Source organism: Lissotriton vulgaris, chromosome 1_1 (assembly GCF_964263255.1).
Source record: "Lissotriton vulgaris chromosome 1_1, aLisVul1.2, whole genome shotgun sequence".
In the NCBI taxonomy this organism is placed as follows: domain Eukaryota; kingdom Metazoa; phylum Chordata; class Amphibia; order Caudata; family Salamandridae; genus Lissotriton; species Lissotriton vulgaris.
Genome location: NC_141685.1, coordinates 1031418264 through 1031439489, shown reverse-complemented (window position 1 = coordinate 1031439489; position 21226 = coordinate 1031418264). Strand labels below are relative to the sequence as shown.

The 21226-nt window shown below is 45.6% G+C and overlaps 1 protein-coding gene across 3 annotated transcripts in view; it reads left to right on the top strand.

The window, feature by feature from the left end:
• LOC147748463 (A.superbus venom factor 1-like) overlaps positions 1–21226 on the top strand; it is a 1277467-nt gene that overhangs the window by 1208106 nt on the left and 48135 nt on the right. For all 3 annotated transcript variants that reach the window (XM_086962056.1, XM_086962049.1, XM_086962065.1), the window contains one exon: positions 10420–10503. In XM_086962056.1, coding sequence (XP_086818182.1) covers positions 10420–10503 — 84 coding nt within the window. The remainder of the gene's footprint in view (positions 1–10419; positions 10504–21226) is intronic.

Sequence of the window (21226 nt, the reverse complement as noted above, 5' to 3'; positions counted from 1 at the left end):
TGTTAGCCGTGCACTCGTGAGGTATTGGGTCTTTGTTTGGTTTAGCAGAGCATCTACTGCGTGAGGAACTAACACCAGCAGTTTGTGCGATAACACTATTCCCTCACTCTGTCGTATGGCTACTGGCGTTGCTGCTACCGCTCGAAAACACCCAGGCAACCCTCGTGCTACAGGATCAAGAATGGCAGAGAAGTATGCACATGGTCTCTGCTTATCCCCGTGTAACTGCACTAACACTGACAATGCACACCCATCATTCTCATGTACGTACAATGTGAAAAGTTTTGTGTAGTCTGGTGTTCCTAACACGGGTGCGGAACAAAGGGCCTGCCTCAACTGTTCAAAAGCTGTCTGGCATTCATCTGTCCACTCAAGAGGCATCGGTGTAGCTTTGGACAGTAATGCTAGCAGAGGTTTAATAATATGCGAAAAACCCATGATCCATTGTCTACAAAAGGACGTCAACCCTATGAAGGCACGCACATCCCTCTGCGTGCGGGGTACTGGTGTGTCTAGAATTGCTTGAATTCGATCAGATGTTAATGCACGCCTCTCCTTAGACAACAGATGACCGAGGTAGGTCACCTGGGGTCTACAGTATTGAAGCTTTTTCTTGGAAACCTTGTGATTGTTTTGTGCCAAAAAGGAAAGCAACGCAAGCGTACTCTGTTCACATTGTGCATAGGAATCGGCGGCAAGCAGGAGATCATCCACGTACTGGATGAGCGCAACGCCAGACTGCAATTTAAAGGAATCTAATTGACGTTTCAAAGCCTGGCTGTAGATGCTAGGGCTTTCAGTATATCCTTGGGGAACACGACAAAATCTATACGATTTATTATTGAGCGTGAAACCGAACAGATATCTACTATCCGGGTGAACAGGAATGGAAAAGAACGCATTCTTTAAGTCAATAACACTAAAAGTGGTGGCCGTCGGTGGAACCAAAGTAAGCAAAGTCGTGATATCGGACACCACTGGGTATTGGGGAATGACAATTTTATTTATTTCACGCAAATCAATAATAAATCGGTAGATCTTGCCATCGGAGTCTCTCTTAAGAATCGGTAGAATAGGGCTGTTACAGACATTATAAGGGACCTCCTCCACCACCCCTGCAGAAATCAAATCCTGAACAATATGTGTCAATGCAATTTCACCTTCCTTCGAAATCTTATACTGTGGCACTCGTGGTAGAGGGGCCCCCTCTTTTACAGTAATGTGTATTGGTGGAATGCGCATCTCTCCCACATCCGTATCTGAGGTCGCCCACAACGTATGCGGCAAAGAGGCCAAAGCAGGGATGTCTAGAATTGCATAAAATCTGTCAGGGTCAGGGCAATCATCAGGGTCAGGGTAGTTGTCATTCAGAATAACCCGCACTCCCTCTGGGGCGCAGCGTATTGTTGCTCGAAAATATTTAAGCAAATCAATGCCCAGGATATTGTCTGGGGTATGGGGTGATAACAAAAATTGGCCAAAACTAAAATATTTGTCAATGCATAGTGCAAGGGGCTTGGACAATGGGCTGGGGGAGGGTGTGCCATCAAACCCAACACACGTAATCATTTCGCCAGACAGGGGAGCCCTCGGAACCAAGTTTTTCGACAAAGCGCTACGAGTAGCTCCTGTGTCAACTAGAAATTGATCAGTAGAACCCAAAATACCCGCTGTTACATATGGACCTTGCTGATCTACCGGCACTTCAACTGATTCCTTACCCCATCCTACGCAATCCTATGCATGCACATAATCCTGATGTTCCACATTCTCTCCTTCCGAAATCTGATATTGATTCCGTCTATCAAACGTATTTCGTTCGTCCTGGCCACGGCCCCTCTCCTCAACCTGTCTACGATCACCTCCGCCACCTCTCGTTCCAGTATAACCTCCTCTTGACCTTCCACTACCTCGACCACGCTGACTACGCTGTTCACGAAATACCGGACAATCTTCAGCCCAATGCCCAAACTCCTTACAATAAGCACACTGATCCTCCGCAATGTCCGTACGACCATACGATGCATTTCCTCCACCTCGTCTACCTCTATCGTTCCCTCTACCCTGTGTTCCCCGAACCTGCGCCAACATCACCTTCGTTTTCAATTCCTTCGTCTTTTTCTCTGCACTTTCTCTAGCCTCCACTTCCTGTCGCTCATAGTACTGAGCCATAGTTAGCAAGGACGCAGGGGTTGCCGTGGCCCAGGAACTTTCACTCGACTTCAATCGCTTAGCAATCTCTGGTAGGAGATTAGCTACATACTTATCTACAAACAAATGCCGACCCGTATCGTCTGTTAAAGATTGACCACTGTAATCATGAAAGGCCTCCTCGAAGCGCGTAAAGAAATCTGAGACCGTTTCATCGGGTTTCTGTTTGCACGACGTTAACATAGTCCAATCAATCTTTGTGGCGGGAACAAGCGTTTTTAATTTACGCAAAATAGCTGCCGGTAATTCTAGGATTAACGGACAAGGCTTACATGCTGGTTCCCTATCTAAATCTGCAGCATTTATTTCTTTCCATGTCCCTCCCAATATTGCCTCATCATTATTTTTACGAATCTGCCGCCACATATCAGGTGGTAATATCAACCCAAAAAACAAATCTATATCTACAAGAGTCATCACACAAGACGATATAGCCCCCTCCACCCCCTCATAAAATGCCGCTGGATTTTTCCGGAGATCAGGTAAAGAATTTTTCAATGCCATGACATCTGCTCTATTCCATGGAGTGTAAACCTAATTATACACAAAATACCCTTTCGCGTCCTTCGACAATTTATCATCATCCGTACCTTCCCCTTTTGGTGGAACATACAAAGGCGCGGCTTCACGCATAGGCATAACATGCAACGCAGAATTCTTATCTGAACCACGGAGAGAACGCCCTCTGGCCTGCCCATCCTGCTCCAATTCAGACTCCTTTTGTTTCTTTTTCCGCTCCTCCCGTAATCGAGTTGTCTCATCCCGCAGCTTGATCAATTGCGCAAACAGGTCATCGACATCTGAAAGATCAAAATCACCTTTAGTCAAATTTTCACGGTATACGGACAACGCTTTGGGCTCTAACGTATCCGAAAGGTCACCATATGCGCTCACAACCTCATCAGCCAAAGAAGACAGAAAATACATCAATTCAAGATCCGTCCACCCTGTTTTCTCTGATACCAATTGATCTTGAGTAACAGTACGCTTATTCACTTTGCGAGCCCAACTACGTAAATGAGAGGACCTCTCCGCAGTAAACCTGAGAGCAGATACGCCCTTCTTGCCCGACTTATCCTGTCCACCATCATCAGGATCCGCAACTGGAGCCGTCGGCGTAACGTACGGAGGCGGTGACCGATCTAACAAAGAAAAATCATCAATTTCATTATTAAGGACAGGATAAAGCGGTCGGCGGATTGGAAATTGACCAGTCGTTTGCAAATTTCGTTCCCGTTCCTCCCTCTCTTTCTTCTCCTGAGCCTCCTTTTCCTCAAGCTGTAAAGCCTTATCCCGAGCAGCCTTGCGCTGCTCTTTGTCCGCCAAGGCAACCTCACGCTTCATTCGCTCACGCGCCGCTTTTTCCCACATTCGCACGCAATCAAACATGTTTTGTCTAGACCTGCGTTGAAACATACATTGTTCTACAAACTGTATCTTACTCAAATCGTACGACCCGTGTAGGGGCCATTGCAACTCGGGATCGGCTTTAGTGTATTTATGCCATAATTTACTGTACATAATAGGGGGAAGACCGAACTTTACATACATGTCCCTATTTGGAGTTCCCTCTGGGGGAGCCGGCTGTGATTCCGCTAACCTAATTGAGGCACCTTCTCCTAAACAACACATTCCTCGAAGTGTACTGAAAACAGGCATGTTCAAAAGTATCACGAAAGCGTGACACCGGACAAAATGGCACTTACAGTTCTCCACACGATCGTGCCGCTCAAAGGAAAAAAAGAAAGTTAGAGAAACATCTCTACATGCCTGCCTATGTGAAGTGCACTACACATATAAGTTCAAAGATCACAAATTCACAATGTTAGCTAACTCAAATCAAAGTTCCTAGAACTCGGCAAGCGTCCGAAGACTACCTCACCGATCACAAAGCACAAATTTTCAGTAAGCGTCCGAAGACTACCTTACCGAACACAATTCGTAGAACTTCAGTAAGCGTCCGAAGACTACCTTACCGAACACAAAGCTTACCAAATACTCAAATGTCCAGGTTCCAACTGCCAAGGTCTTGTAAGCCAAATCAGCCAAACGGCACTTTCTCAGTGATGCGGACACTTCGAAAACTCAGTCGGAGACCGGCGCCACCTGGAAGGTCAGATCGGAAGGAAAGGAAAAAACACCGTGGCAGCCAAGACTCGGGTCACTCGTGGCAGCGCGCGCCCATGGCGGGTTTCCAAGCCTTCGTCACGACCTCTCCTTCGGGCATCCGAGTCGCCGATGAGTCCCTTCGTGGTCGCCAATTGAAGTATTTAGGGGTTCTCAAGGCCTACACGCTCCGGAGATAACCCACTTACACACTAAGAACTGTTGGCACGGAAACTGTAAAATGCAAAGAACAAGTTTATTAAGACCCCATGGGGTGGTGGTACACTCAAACAGCACCCTTCGGCAATGCAAGAGGTATCACACCGAACACCGGTGTGACCCCGTTTATATACAATTTTGGGGCAATAAAAGTTTAGGCGGCACAAGTTAAGACACAGTTTTAGAGACATATATGGTCATGTTTTGGAATACTGCCAGCTCATTGGAGAGTTTCAAACCCGCTGGTCAGTTAGCGGCACATTCCTGAAGGTTTACGGATCAGTGAGAACTGCGCATGTGTGGCTTGACCAGTACTAAAAATAGACTGTTGCTGGGCAGATGAGAGTGGTCAGTGGAACGGACAAAGGACTAAAGGGCACGTCGGACATGAGGCCGCTCATGGTCTAAGATGGCCGCTGCAACATTCAAAATGGCGTTTATCGTATATAGCCAAGTTAAGGAGGACAACGTGTAGATTCAGCTAATCGCTAATCCGAATGGGCCAATTACGACAGGGGCTGGCATCAATGCGGAGGAAGTCATATTCTTCCTGGCAAATTATTTCTTCTTCCTTTGCCAGTTGTAGAATAATATTCACTTTCACAGTTAAATTTTTTCATTCATCCCAGATTGATCTATAATGGCCCTCCACCTCAAGGAGGGCTTGCATCTTTGTATTGTAGTCTACAGTATCCATGATCACTGACCCCCCCCCCTTATCCCCCGGTTTTAATGTTATACTGCCACATTGTTTTAGAGCTTCCCTATGTCTACTGGATACATTTTTGCTGTTACATAGCTTTTTTCTCAATAAGACCTCAATCCCCTTCTCAATAACTTTCTTGAAAATGTTGACTTATTTTCCTAACATCTGTCTGGTGGGGGCCCCACATGGAGGATGGTTTAAGACCAGAGCGATTGTGCCTTGGTTCTAATTCCTTATCCTGGACAAATATTTTTTGCCTAATTTTCTCGAAAGGTCCCTAAATCTCTCTCTCTTTCAAACTTAATAGCTAATGAAGTTGGGGAAAAACCTAACACTTTTTCCAGTACCTCCACATTATTCTTACGTAGATGTCTTAATGATAGGTTTTTTACATACTCCTCCTTCTCAGCTACTCACATGCTTTTGACTTCTGGTTCTCATGTTTTGTCTCCACTGGCCTGTATTCAGGTAGTGATACATTCCCCTTCCTCTCCCGCTCCCTTGGGGATTCTAAATCTGTTTCTTCTGCTATCGTTCTAAACAATGGAGGTTTCTGAGAAGGGTAGATCTGGATAATAAGAGGAAAGAGAGGGAACAATTTTGTATGTCAAAGTTTGGGGCATATAAATATTGACTAAACGGTAGAGGAGTGGGAGAGAATTATATGATAATAGCTGTGTCTGTCAATGATAAATGTATCAGGACATAATTAGGCATCATTATATGAGGCAATATGTATGTACTGCGATTGAACAACAGTTTATGTAATGTGCAGTGTGCAGGATAACACTGGACATGATTATTGGTATAGATGAATTTAATGAGCGTAGTCCGGGTAATTAGAAATAAGAATACTCATATAGGTGGACATTAGGTCAAATTGCATTATAGCATAATAGTTTGTACCTGCAGAATATCCCCTCTATGCGGTATGGATCGTTCTTTGATCATATTGGATTCTTTGTCCAGTCCTTAGTTTCTGTTTTAGAAGGTCTTCATAGGTCTGGGTAAAAGAGCGGTATTACTAATCCTTTCATTAGAGAGGAGGAACTTAGTATTTCAGTGTGCACTTTGCGACGTGTCCTCTCCAGCCTGCATCTTCAAGACCTAAAACAGAAACTAAGGACTAGACAAAGAGTCCCGTTTGGCCAGATAAGAAGAAAACAACTTCACAAATTGGAGGGAAAGTGTCCCATTTGATTTAATTTGACTTCATGAAGTGATCCTCCCAAAAACCTTTTGGTCCTGAAGAAAGCCATTGACCCATAGGGTGCAACTTTGCCTGAAACATGTTGACCTGGTTCTTCCAGAGATAGATGTGAGAGACACCAAATACCTCTCTTTTCACATCTCACATTTCTTAAACATAGCACTACTATTGATCTTCTTAATATAATGTATCCTTTCTAAAGGCAGGCGGTATTTTTAAACCTCTTTTCCTCACATGATAGATCCCATATGGTCTCAGATTCAAGAGACAATCCCTCCTGGGGGAGGAAAATACCCAATGATGTAATGATCAGTGGCCAAGTACGGCAACAGGAGACATGCCTTTGGTGGAACAACATTGTTGAGGGTCTCACAACAATTTTGGTGTTGCCCTCCCCGCATCTCAACACAGCTTTTCCAATTCCTTTTGATTTGACATAATCATGGGTATAGACCTTACAGTACTGGAGCCAACACATACTCCAGAAGGGTTAGAGGTAGCTGCTAAAGGGGCACTAGATTCCATGGACACCAATGAAGGACTATTTCCATTTTCCCTCCCTGTTCTTACCAATCCAGTTCCTTCAGCCTGTATGGGATGTCTCTGACTAAGGGTTCCCAGCGAACTTGGATCGTAAACAGGAACGACAGTACCAATGGTAACCAGTACTATTAGAGCATCCGGCAACCGTGAAGCAGCATTAACACCATTCTGTTCCATACCTCCCAAGGCGTACACTCCTGTCCCCCCCTACTCCTGCTGATATCCTTCCCAAGAAAACTGGATCAGGACCCACCTGAGCTACTACACTCCCCATCTTCTCAGAACTTCTGTAGTTTTGCCCTTCTACACCCAATTGTGAACTGTAAGGTGAAGGACAGTCAGCTAACAACTCATCCAACAACCTGTCTTTGTTGTCACTACTGTCACTTCCATTTGTCCTTTAACTCCTCTCCGTACTCCCCATCTCCTACAAATACTGGTTACGACCTCTCTCCTTTAATGGTATTAACTCTCCATCTCTTAAGTTGTGCATCCCACTGTGCATCCTAATATCCCCTTACATATTTCTTCATTCTCCCTTGGTCTTTCTCCATCTGCTTAGCATGACCTACATGCATCAATGCATCTAACAATTCAAACTGTGTTGGTCTAGGGAAAGGTCGTTGCGCAAACATTGCTCCTCTGGGCTGATTCAATACATCCAATCAAAATGAGCCAAAGCGAGGAAATGACAATTCACCCTCTTTCTCAGTAAACTTATGCCAATTTTGGAGCCTAATTATAATGTGAAGACCAAATTTTGTCACCATATATTGTGCTGGAGTTTCCTCGGGTGAAGCCTCTTCGCCCACTCGACTAACAACTCCTTCGCCACTCCTGAAAAGATCCTGCAACACTATAAAGCACTGGCTGATTCCAAAATTGGTAACAATGGGCAAATCTTTCTCAGCCCCAATTTCCTGATGATTAACAACAAATCCCAGTGCGGCATTACACCAAGCAACCTATCACAGTGCGGCACACTTTGAACTTACTCCCACTCTTCACAGCAGCTCACCCTTCTTTACAATTTCCTGTGCACATCAATTCACACAATAGTCTTAAATCCGTAAGTGCCTGCTATTTAATAGGATCGGTGGAATTTAACCACTCAAGAACATTCACACACAGCAATCCTAGACCAGCGTGGATCACCCAAATCACTATAGTTAACCCTTGTACTCAAGGTCCACTAGACAATTCCCATGCGTCCCACTCACACAAAGTTCCCTGTCTTAGGTGGAACTGCTGATGATGTCTCACGACCACTCATTAGCTCTTCAGTCAGACAATCACAATCTTTGTGTCTTCTACACCTTTTGATAGATCCTGGGATCTTAGGACACTGCGGGATCTGCAACTCAAATCTCAGTCCTTGAACCATGTCCAGCGCAAAACCATATTCACTCGACTCTCATTCCAACTTCTCAAGACATTACACAATGAAATCATTCCTACAACCTAACACACCACATACACCCTATTAATACTCAAACCTCCTTCCATTGCTGATCTAGCCGCACCAATAAACTCAGCCAATTTTCGCCAGATTCCATTGCCTTCTATTTTCAATCACTGGGCTCTAGTTTGAGGTTTTGGGTGTTCTAAGTTCTACCTATTCTTGACTACTTCCAGATTTTCCCCTCACTTCTTGTGTGAACCATAAAAAACTGCTACAAACTAAAAGGGCGAGGCCCATAAGTTCTAGACTGTCTTAGAATCCCACTCTGGTCCTTCTTGTTTGCAGCATGAAAGGGTAGAGGGGAGAGAAGTTGTTAGGAAATCAATCAATTTGCCACTGATTCCCAGTGATATTTAATAACTCACTGACAACTACTCAAAGTCAGTAAATTTAATACAAAGCCAAAAATAACTGAACATATAGACACCTCAACACAAGAGTATATAACTGCAGAGACATCACCATTAAGGCAAATCTGCGTATCCAGTTCAGACAGTGCAGTATAAGCAACACAATTATTTCAAGAGTTAGCATACAGAAAATCAGAAAGCATAAGTCCAAATGTCCTTGCTTCGAGGATTGTTGAATAAAAAGCATTATATCTATCCTCACTCTAACACTGAGGTGACATCCCTAAATAAGTATTTTCAGGAGGAAGAGGTAAAAGGTGGCAGCCCATGGAGTGTTCCTAAGAAGTCTCTCTACAATCAATGGGTCAAGTAGCATAAAGCTACCAAAGGCAGAGCTCGTTCCAAATACTCTCTTTCTGAAGGCAAGAAAGAAGTGGCACGCTGTCCCTAATTCCAACATACAATATTCTCAGGTGGCACTCCCGTTGTGCACTTCGGATCATGTCATCCACCCTGGCTACAGTCCTGAAAAGACTTTTCCACAATTTCTAAGGTGTACCTTCTTCGATACAGTTGGCCTTAATTCCCAGACTTTCTCCTGTGTGCAGCACAATGACCTCCCTTTATCAACTCAAACCACATGATTGTAACTTCTTCTCTCCTTGCCTGACTAGTAAAACAAAGACATTATTCTAACGAGGGTGCTTCTTCACCTGTAACACCAAACATGAGAAAGAGCAAATTGTACAGCACACATAAAATTCGAACTGTTATTCCTAAAGCAAGAATTTCAGGGACTAGCAATTCAAGACTACGAATTTCAGCTAACATAAGAGAACAACATATAAGCTTTATGAATTCACATAACATTAATGCAATTTCAACTAATATTTCACCTATGTGTAAAATAACGTCATTAGTAAACACATTTAAAACAAGAATAAGTGTGGTTTGCACAACATGAGTTCTTCATGTTAATGGTTCCTGCTGGTTACATTCACCTTCTACGTTAAGTCTCCATGTTACTTGTCAATGGCATAAAATAAATCACGTTTCCATGTGAATACATTTCAAACCTCTAACACCTCATATTAATACAACACGTGATTATGTGTGGGTAAGCTCTAAATGTGATATGATGCACCCCTACAATTTAAATGATATTTCTACTTCCTCACTTGGTTGTAAATGTGACCCACGCAACACTTGTTGGCTGGGATTTCTCAAACCTGTGAGAAAAGAGAGGTATTGGATCTGCTGATGGTGCCAAATCAAACCAATTTAAAATATAATCAGAAAAACTTAGTAACATTGAAAATGGAGGTAACCGGATTGGTATGCTGTCGAGCTTGGTTCCTGAAGAACACATGGGTAATGTTAAGGAAATGTTTGAAAGAAACTGGTATTCTATACAATTACAGCAATGAAAGAATAAAAATCCATTACACAATTTAAGCTGCGGAAATCTGAAGCAATTAGATAGATTTCACAAATTATCCTCTAGCCAGAAGCACATATCACATATTCATGAATCATTTCATCAGCCTGGCCACTTGTATGGTCCAGGATTTTTGTTAAAGCTTAGATCTGTAATGCATGTTCTTTCTTACAGTGTACAAGGCTAAACTCACGAGAACAGAGAAGTCAGACAGCTACGACAACTATATGATGACCATTACAACAGTTATAAAAGCAGGTAATTAAATCACACTTCCTTCACAAGGGAACCATAAAGCACTCAACATCCATGTATATGCTTTTATACTTTGAACATCAGCCCGCTTAATGGTTTTACCCCTGAAATTCATGAGTACTCGCTTTGGTGATGTTTTCTCACTCTGTTTTATTTTTTTATTTAGTCTTATTAGCATTATAGATTTCTGCTACGTTGTTGCACAATGTGAAACAGCAAACATTCAAGAAGTATTAGACCGTTTTCACTATGCAGAAAAACACCAGTAGTTTATTCTGTTTTAGTGCCTGTGAAAGATGATTGGAGGTTGAAACTAAATCATACCGTCATCATAGTACAATATCGTTGCAATGTCTGCATTTGCCTCATTCTCGCTCAGATAGGTGGTGAGGAGATGATGGTATTCTAACAAGTGATGAAACGAAAATATTTTGCTATTTTGTTTGTGGTTTGTTCTTGTGTAAGTTAGCATTCGCTCCACGATTTTATGTTTAACCGCCATTTTCAATCAGGTTGTTCACTACGTATTCCCTGACTCGTCGAGAAGCAGGCTGTGGACATTTTTCGTTTCTCCAAGATTAGGCCTTGCTTTGCTAATAAATACACTGCTCTTATTAACGCATTCCTTTCCCATAGATAGAGACTTTCTCCGACTAGTCTAATGGTAGGCTCGAACAGAACAACCTTGATATAGAGATGTGTGCACGGCCTCAGAGTCGAAACTCATCTTTCCCTACTTCTTTGTTTTGGCTGCAGCTGCTAGTAGATTTCCATTATGGGCGGGACATTCTGGGGTCAGAAACGTACATAATGTATCTCTATTTTTGCTGGATTCAGTCCCTCTGCAGCAATCCTATGAGGCTGATCAGACTGTACTCCAGTCAAGTGTAACTGAATAAAATATACATGGTTTGTATTCTCTACTGTCTGACTAACTCTTCATTTGTATGGAAGGCTGAGAGGTGGTCGCGAGAGACCGTGGTGGCCCTAATGGGTCACTTCCTTCACAAGGAGTTAAGTTACTCATCTGCAATCCTTGTGTTTTTTAATCTGCCATTTCTATCAGTTGCCTTTCACCGGACGCCATTTCGTAAGTAGTCACTCTAGAGGTTGCAGGAGAGGTAGGGATGGCATGGCACTAAGATGCATTTAAGCAGACCTGTGAAAGTGCAGCAGATTCATGCCGAAGCCGGCCTACTCCGTTTTGCTCCCATCACCAGACGTGCTGCTGGTTTCAACCCTGCCCACACACAGTCTTTAGTTTCCTTGCCAATGCAACTTAGAGAATAAGGTGAGACGCTACAATGCAATGTAGAACTAGAAGTGGAAATCATTGCTGGTCCTGTCTCGTGCCCTAAATGCAAACAATTACTCAACTTCTAATTCAAGACTGCCGGCTCTTTGATAGGAAAGTCAAATGATAAAGACACAATTGGCATTAAGATGGAAGGGAAAACTGTCAACTTCTGGCAAGGCCTTATAAATGTGAATTTCCTTCCAAAGCATGCAATAGAAATTCATAATCTAGTAACAGATTATGACTAGGATTTTTTATTCATCACAGAGACCTGGTTTAAGGACATTTCCAACCCAGTTATTGCCTCTGCCCTTCCTAGTGGATAGTCAATCCTTCATCGAGACAGAAAAGATATAAGGCACATTTCAGTGCTCCAGTTACAGAATGGATAACCTTGAAGGAGCAGAAACTCTAGGTTCTGTCTGAAAATCTCACAATAATGTTCCTTCTATGGAGTTTTGATTTACTATACCCCTGGACAAGGCTCTAAATTATACTGCCTTTAACTGTCATGTTGATGATGGAAAAAACTCAGCAGCTTATACTTTGATTGACAACCTCTTCATGCTTAACCTTCTCCATCAGTCATGGGCTCAACTCACACTACTGGCCATATACTTGTCCTAATACTCACCAATTAGCATGAATTTCAAGTTTATCAACCTAAACAGCAGGTCTGGTCTGTCCAAACGTTTATCCCCTTTAGGCTGTCAGGGGTTTGGAATACTGGAATATAGCCTAAATTAGGCATGAAATCTGTGGTGGAAGGGCAAGAGGGATGGGAGCACACTCCTTAACCTCCCAGCTCAGTTCACCCCTTAGCATTATAGTAAATGCAGTTACCTTTAAACGCTTAGTTTTTGCTGAAGTGTTTCACCAAAGTTGGTACAGATTAGTGCTGTAGACAAGTGTTTCTGGATATAATTCTTCATCAGTAGAGATAAAAAACAAAATTCATCTGGGGTTGCTGAGAAAGCTGCAACAATCCTCTCAGGTCTCAGTACGTCTCTCTGGTGCACAGGTGCATCTCCACAAGCTTGTCAGCTCAATGGCTCAAGGGAGCCTTTTCAAACACTGTTTCATATCTAAATGACCTAGTTGATCTCTCTCATTGAATCTTTTGGATTACAGTTATTTTCTGCGCATGATATCCAACTGATTCTGCCTTTAGATAAAAAATTTCTAGGCTCAGAACTGAATTATCATGTTTAACTCAAGTAATTACCTGGATGAAATGCAACCATTCAAAATGCAATTACGACAAAACAAAAATCCTTTCCTTCTGAATTAATAACAGCCTTCGTTCTTTGAACTGGTGGCTTGATGGACATGCCAACCCTTCCCTCCCAACAGCAGTAGCAAGGAACTTCGGTGTGAAATTTGATAAAGACCTGTCCTTCAGTTCACAGGTTTTGGCAGTGTCAGGAACTTGCAGTGCCCTCATTAAATCATTGAAGAATTTCATTGACTTTCTTCCTTTGGAGACTCAGAAGACAGTGGTACACACACTGATAACCTCAAGTATTTATTATGGCAACTGTTTTTATTTATGTTTTCCTGCAAACATTTAAAAAAACATATATTATTTGATTGCATTTTAGCAGAAAACTAAATAAACACAAAGAAAATTAAAATAAAGCAATATATGAATATATACTTTCATAGTAACTTTTACACTCTCCCACCTTACCCATATAATTAGTACCCCTAACATGCCATATATAACCCTCACCCTACAAACTCCCATAGCTACCACAGTGTGCTACAGCTATATTACATCTCTCTAACTAAATCATCAAGTTACGCATTCTAATTCAACATGGTCTATTGTTCAGGGGATTTAATAATTTAATAAGCATCTGAGCCCATGCCCATCCGTCAGACACGGTCGCTCCCCACAGCCCCTGGTCTCTCGCGGGTATCGCTGTGCTGCTCTGCTGCCTGGCTATCGTTGTGCTGCTCTGCTGCCTGGGTATCGTTGTGCTGCTCTGCTGCCCTGAATTGTACTGTGCCTGCTCGCATTGCTTCACTGTTTAATCCTGCATTTGTATCAATTGGTATCAATTTGTATCGCTTTGCCCTGCCTAGCGCTCGCATTGCCAGATAGAATAAATTACTACTGCCTTATTGCGACAGTGCCTCTCTGCCCACAGCGTTAGTTTTATTGTTTCCCCAACCGGTTCCGGTTTCGCTTCAGCTGCCATTTTGTTGTTGTTGTCCCCCGGAGCCCGCCCTCTCCACCCCGCTCCCGCCTCCCAGCTGCTCCTCCCTCCCACTGACTGCCAAGGCTCACCCCGTCGATTGAAGTGCTGTGACCGTCCTGACTCCGTCAGACACGGTCGCTCCCCACAGCCCCTGGTCTCTCGTGGGTATCGCTGTGCTGCTCTGCTGCCTGGCTATCGTTGTGCTGCTCTGCTGCTTGGGTATCATTGTGCTGCTCTGCTGCCCTGAATTGTACTGTGCCTGCTCACATTGCTTCACTGTTTAATCCTGCAATTGAATCAATTGGTATCAATTTGTATCGCTTTGCCCTGCCTAGCGCTCGCATTACCAGATAGAATAAATTACTACTGCCTTATTGCGACAGTGCCTCTCTGCCCACAGCGTTAGTTGTATTGTTTCCCCAACCAGTTCCGGTTTCGCTTCAGCTGCCATTTTGTTGTTGTTGTCCCCCGGAGCCCGCCCTCTCCACCCCGCTCCCGCCTCCCAGCTGCTCCTCCCTCCCACTGACTGCCAAGGCTCACCCCGTCGATTGAAGCGCTGTGACCGTCCTCACTCCGTCAGACATGGTCGCTCCCCACAGCCCCTGGTCTCTTGTGGGTATCGCTGTGCTGCTCTGCTGCCTGGCTATGGTTGTGCTGCTCTGCTGCCTGGGTATCGTTGTGCTGCTCTGCTGCTCTGAATTGTACTGTGCCTGCTCGCATTGCTTCACTGTTTAATCCTGCATTTGTATCAATTGGTATCAATTTGTATCGCTTTGCCCTGCCTAGCGCTCGCATTACCAGATAGAATAAATTACTACTGCCTTATTGCGACAGTGCCTCTCTGCCCACAGCGTTAGTTGTATTGTTTCCCCAACCAGTTCCGGTTTCGCTTCAGCTGCCATTTTGTTGTTGTTGTCCCTCGGAGCCCGCCCTCTCCACCCCGCTCCCGCCTCCCAGCTGCTCCTCCCTCGCCCCTCCCCCTCCACTATCCGCATATGACAGATGCCTTCGCGCGCAGCGGTCACGCGCAGAGGTCGCGCCCCATGCGCGCCGAAGGTGCGCCAAAGGTAAGCCCGTCTACGCCCGTCCACGCCTGGACCGCGCCCAGTGCCAGACCCCCTGGCCCCCGCAAAGCCCACTCCTCCCGCATTACATATGATGCCGCTTCCCTCTTTGCCCCGGACGCAAACCACAATGCTGCGAAGCTGTCCCTGGACACACCCATGGACCCTTCGCCTGCCACTCCTGCATATTCGCCTGTGTCATGACCCACACCAAATCCTCGAACTCCAAACACAGCTCCCACTCTAACCACCTGAAATGCATCCTGCTGAACACCAGCTCGATCCACAGACACGCCACTGAACTCTGGGACCTACTCGACACCACATCGCCGGACGTCGCCTTCCTTACAGAAACCTGGATGAACACCTCATCAGCGCCCGACATCGCCGTAGCCATCCCGGAAGCTTACAAGATCATCCGAAAAGACCGCACCAACCAAACAGGAGGAGGCATCGCCATCGTCCATAAGAACACCATCCGAATCACGACCAGCTCCGACGATAACCTCTAGACCGCCGAACACCTTCACTTCCAGATCCACACCGACCCCAGAACCACACTTAGAGGCACCCTCATCTACAGACCACCTGGAACCCGCACACAATTCAACGAAGACATCACTGACTTCATCAGCCCACATGCCCTCACCTCCGAGAACTACATTTACTGGGAGACCTCAACTTCCACCTGGAAAAGAAAAACGACAGCAACACCACCACACTTCTGGACAACCTGGCCAATCTCAGACTCCAACAACTTGTTGACACCCCCACCCACCTTGCCGGACACACTCTTGACCCTATCTCCACCTCCAGCAAACACATCTCCTTCGATCACACCACAGCTCTCCACTGGACTGACCACAGCTGCGTTCACTTCAGCTACAAAAAGACCACAACCCATAACCCCCCACAACCTATTCCTCGAAGAAACTGGAACAAAATCACCACCGACCAACTCTTCGCATCGCTTAACCAAAACCCTCCTACCATATCATCGGACCCAAACCATGCAGCCACCAAACTCACACAATGGATCACCCACAGCGCTGACGAATTAGCACCCTTGAAATACCACCAAACCAAACAAGGTAACAAAAAGGCCCCCTGGTTCAACGATGACCTTAAGAATTCCAAAAAGTTATGCCGTACTCTCGAGAAAATCTGGAGAAAAAACCCAACCACTGACAACCTAACCACCTTTAAGGACGCCACCCGAAAACACCACCAATTGATCCGATCCACCAAGAAATCAGCATTCAAGGATCGACTCGACAACAACGCCCACAACAGTAAGGAACTATTCAACATCGTCAAAGAATTTACCAACCCCACCGCCGGCACCACGACATCACTCCCTCTCAAGACCTCTGCAACTCTTTATCCTCTTTCTTCCACAACAAAATCGCCGACATACATAACAGCTTTGAAAACCAATCCGAAGAACAGTCCACTCCACCCGCCTCCGAACCAAAACAGCACTTTCATAACCTTTGCGCCTGGAACCCCATCACCACCAATGACACCATCCGCCTGATGAACTCCATCCACTCAGGTTCACCAACCAACCCATGTCCCCACCACATTTTCAACAAAGCAGACTCAGTCATCGCACCCCATCTCTGCGATGTCATCAACAGTTCCTTCCACTCCGCTACCTTCCCGGAAAGCTGGAGACATGCCGAACTCACCGCGCTTCTGAAGAAACCCACAGCAGACCCCTCAGAACTCAAGAACTACCGCCCCATCTCACTCCTCCCATTCCCTGCCAAAGTCATTGAGAAAGCCGTCAATAGCCAGCTCGCCGCCTTCCTTGAATCCAACAATTCCCTCGACCCCTCACAGTCCGGCTTCCGAGCCAAACACAGCACCAAAACCGCCCTCATCGCAACTACAGTCGACATCCAAACGCTACTGGACAACGGAGAACCAGTCACCCTCATCCTACTAGACCTCTCCGACGCCTTCGACACAGTCTGTCATAGCACCCTCATACAACGCCTCAACAACGTCGGAATACAAGGAAAAGCTCTGGACTGGATCATCTTGTTCCTTGCCGGGAGAACCCAGAGAGTCCGCCTCCCCCCATTCAAATCAGAGGCCACCGAAGTCATCTGCGGCGTACCACAAGGATCATCACTCAGTCCCACCCTCTTCAACGTTTACATGAGTCCCCTCGCTTCCATCTCACGACAACACAATCTCAACATCATCTCCTACGCAGACGACACTCAGCTGATCCTCTCCCTCACCAAAGACCCAAACACCGCCAAAACCAATCTACACGAAGGAATGAAAGAAGTTGCCGCATGGATGAAAAACAGCCGTTTAAAACTAAACTCAGACAAAACGGAAGTCCTCATCTTAGGATCATCCCCCTCATCCTGGGACGACTCATGGTGGCCACCGGCCCTGGGTACAGTACCCATACCTACAGATCACGCACGCAACCTGGGATTCATCCTGGACTCCTCCCTCTCGATGACCAGACAAGTCAAGGCCGTCTCATCTTCATGCTTCAACATCCTACGCATGCTCAAAAAAAACTTCAGTTGGATCCCCGCCGAAACAAGAAAGACAGTCACCCACGCACTGATTACTAGCCGAATGGATTATGGAAATACCCTTTACGCCGGAACCACTGCCAAACTACAGAAAAAACTCCAACGCATCCAAAAAGCCTCAGCCAGACTCATACTGGACATCCCCCGTCAAGCTCACATTTCCGGTCACCTGAAAGACCTCCACTGGCTCCCCGTCAACAAGAGAATAACGTTCCGTCTCCTCACCCACGCACACAAGGCCCTCTACGACCTAGGACCCGAATGCCTCAACACAAGACTGTCCTTCTACACACCCACCCGCCAACTACGATCATCCAATCAAGCCCTCGCCGCAATTCCGCGCATCCACAGATCCACCATGGGAGGAAGATCCTTCTCCTACTTAGCTGCCAAAACCTGGAATTCTCTCCCCACTCACCTCCGTCTTACACAGAACCACCTCTCCTTCAGAAAGCAGCTAAAAACCTGGCTCTTCGATAAGTAATTCACCCCCCCTCCCTCAAGCGCCTTGAGACCCTCTGGGTGAGTAGTGCGCTATATAAATACTTGAACTTGAACATGAACTTGAAGATCTTTTGTCAATCATTTGTTCTTTCTTGTACTTTTTAGGTGATGGATATCTGCTACTACCCATTCAAGCAAATCTTTTTTCCATGCCTCATGGCAAGGCCTCCTAGCAGAGACCCAGTGAATGGCTATCATGTGGTTAGCTAATACCATGCATAGCATGGCCATGAATCTCCTCATCCTTAAGGACCATGTGGTAGGGAATAAGCCCAACAAGCACTGTGCAGTTCTCAACAACAGTGTCCTAGAATGTGACCACTCAAGAGCAACCCTAAACCAAATGCAGAAAGTCTGCCATCTGCACTTCACATCTGTGGCATGCCAACGTCATGCCAAGGTAGATCCTTGTCAATTTTTTTAGGGTGAGGTAGGTCATTTGGAGAAAATAAAATTGGATTAGCTTGAAATGTGCATTAGGGGAGATGGTCTTCACCTGCGCACATGCTTTCCCTCTTTCTACATATGATAGTGTACTGGACTGAACTGCAAACATCCATTATCAGCCACAGTTGAATGCCCACCTTTCTGTGACAAGGGCAGCATACAAATTAATCACCACACGTCTGCACCTTACTAGAGGCAAACTCCTGCCCATCACTTCAGTTGTTTTGGACTCCTCAGGGAAAGTTGTCCGAATATGTCTAGTAATCTGTACTATACGTGCATGTTATAAAAACTGTCGGGCCAAATTCTAAAGCATCTCTCACTTGGTCAAAGGTAAGGAATTGCTCATTTACATTAAATCACCAACTGCCTTGCATCATCCATCCGGCCACTCTTGGACTGAAATTGTAGTGCAAATATATTTAAAGGCTTCAATAACCCTACTAGAATGTTAGCATCATAGGGTGGTCTCTTCAAAACCCCAGCTATTACCCTGCCACACTGCCACCACCTGGCTTACACTATATGGAAGAGCCCATCATGCTTGTGATCCTAACATGAAGGCCTTGGGTAGCGAATGAAGGGGATGAGACCTGAACAGTAATCTCTTCTCCCAGTTAGCAAGTAAATCAAACCAGTGAATTGCATTTGACAGCTGTGCATGCAGCTGCTAGTACAAACAGAGATCCAGAAAGCCTAGCTAACCTTTCCTCCAAGGGAGTTTTAAAATGTGAAGTTTAACACAATTGAGCTTCCCCAGCCAAACCAGAGAGATAAGAAATCTATCTAATTCTCGGAAGAGCCTATTGGGCAAATAGCACATCGTATTCAGTAGTGTGTAAAAACACCGGGCAAGTACATCATCTTGGCCAGTGCTATATAGTGGCAATTTGTTCTAAAACTACACTGAGGCGGTCAGTTCAGTTAACACTCACCCCATATTCACACCCCTGAACCCCTAAGAATCACAAATGCTCAAACATCCATTTAATCCCTACTTCAGGTTACCTTTCCGGGTTCAGGCTCCTCAACCTCCCAAATGGGTAGAGCAATAATTTATGTCTATTCAGTTTTGAGCCGAGAACCTCGCCAAACAGGGTAAATTCTGAAAGGAGAACTAGATCTGACACACCAGGGTCCCACAAGTGCACTAATGCATTATCCACATAACAGGAGATCACATCTGACCCTCACACCCCACTCCCCCATAGAAGCATGGAGATGGAACCCCAGTAGCTCCAAGGCAATGGCAAACATCAGCGACAACAGGCACCTCTGCCATGTCTCTCTTTGAACTGTCCACTCTGCAGACACCCTCATTCCAATATGCATCCTAGCTGTGGGCAGTTCATACGGCAGATGCATTCAGATGCAGAACTTGGGTCCAAACCACATACGTTCAATCACAGCCCACAGGTAGTTCAATGTTACTGTGTCAAAGGCTTCTTCGACATCTGAAATTCCAGTGCTAGCACCTCGAGAGACCCCATCATGGAAGATAATACATGGGTTATATGCCTTAAGGTGTGCACTGTGCTTTTACCCGGTGTAAAACCAGATTGATCTATATGAACCAGAGTACACGTGACTCGTGGCAGCCTGTTAGTTTGAGCTTTGCTAAATATTTTGAAATTTGTGTTTAAAATGGATGAAGGGTGTTAGGAGTTAGGACATCAGAAGTGTTGAGTCTTTATCTCTCCTTAGGATTGATATCATTAGAGCTTGTCACATGAACTTGGGTAGGACACCCACCTCTTTGGTCTCAAGGATGACAAACGCATGCCAGTCAGGTAACATAGTATGACCTAATAATAGACTTGAGGTACTTTTGCATTCTCATTTATCCCTTCCCTCAAAATAATGTCCACCCATTGCTTATTGCTGCAGTCTCGAAATGTGGGTGTTGGGGTCTCTCCCTTTTGAAAAGCCAAGTTAGAAATCTGCCTGACATGTCCCCCTCCCAGTAAAGCCTTTGCCTGTGCTGAGTAACAGTATACTTATCTGGCCTGCCCCATGTATCCAACAACCTGTGTTAAGCATCTAGGAGATGGGGGGGGGCGTGGCTATCCGCCAAGCATGGCGGACGCGAGCTAGGGAAGCTCTGTGCAAACCCTGACACTGGCATTAAATATCCTGATGGAGCGGGCCCGCCTAGACTGTTACTTGTCGGAGGCGGATATCGGAGGGTCAACGGAGTAGACTGACCGACTTTGCGATCGGCAGGTGATACCCTTCTCCCTTAATCATTGGGACGGGCTGCTGCGGCGGAGTGGAGGCCTGGAGAAGCGAAGGGGGCAGTGACAGCAGAGCGGGGACGGACGAGAGACGCAGGGAGTTGCACCAGACACATTGGGGTCCCTATTCTGCCTGCCACTTGTCGCCAGATAAAGCCCCCGGCAGGGGAAAACAACGACACAGCTGTTAAATCGGCACAATACCTGTTTCGCTGTCTGAAGCTGAGACCACGTATGCGGAGGAGGAGAAGCAAGATGGCGCCGGTGTTCGAAGAAGCAGTGCCGCGGACCGGGAGCAAAGACAGACAGGAGAGGTGACTCGGATATTGGAAACCCACACAGCGCACAGGAGCACTGCACAAGGGGGTGATCATTGCAGGGAGTAGAGACCAATATCACGGCATCCGGAGGT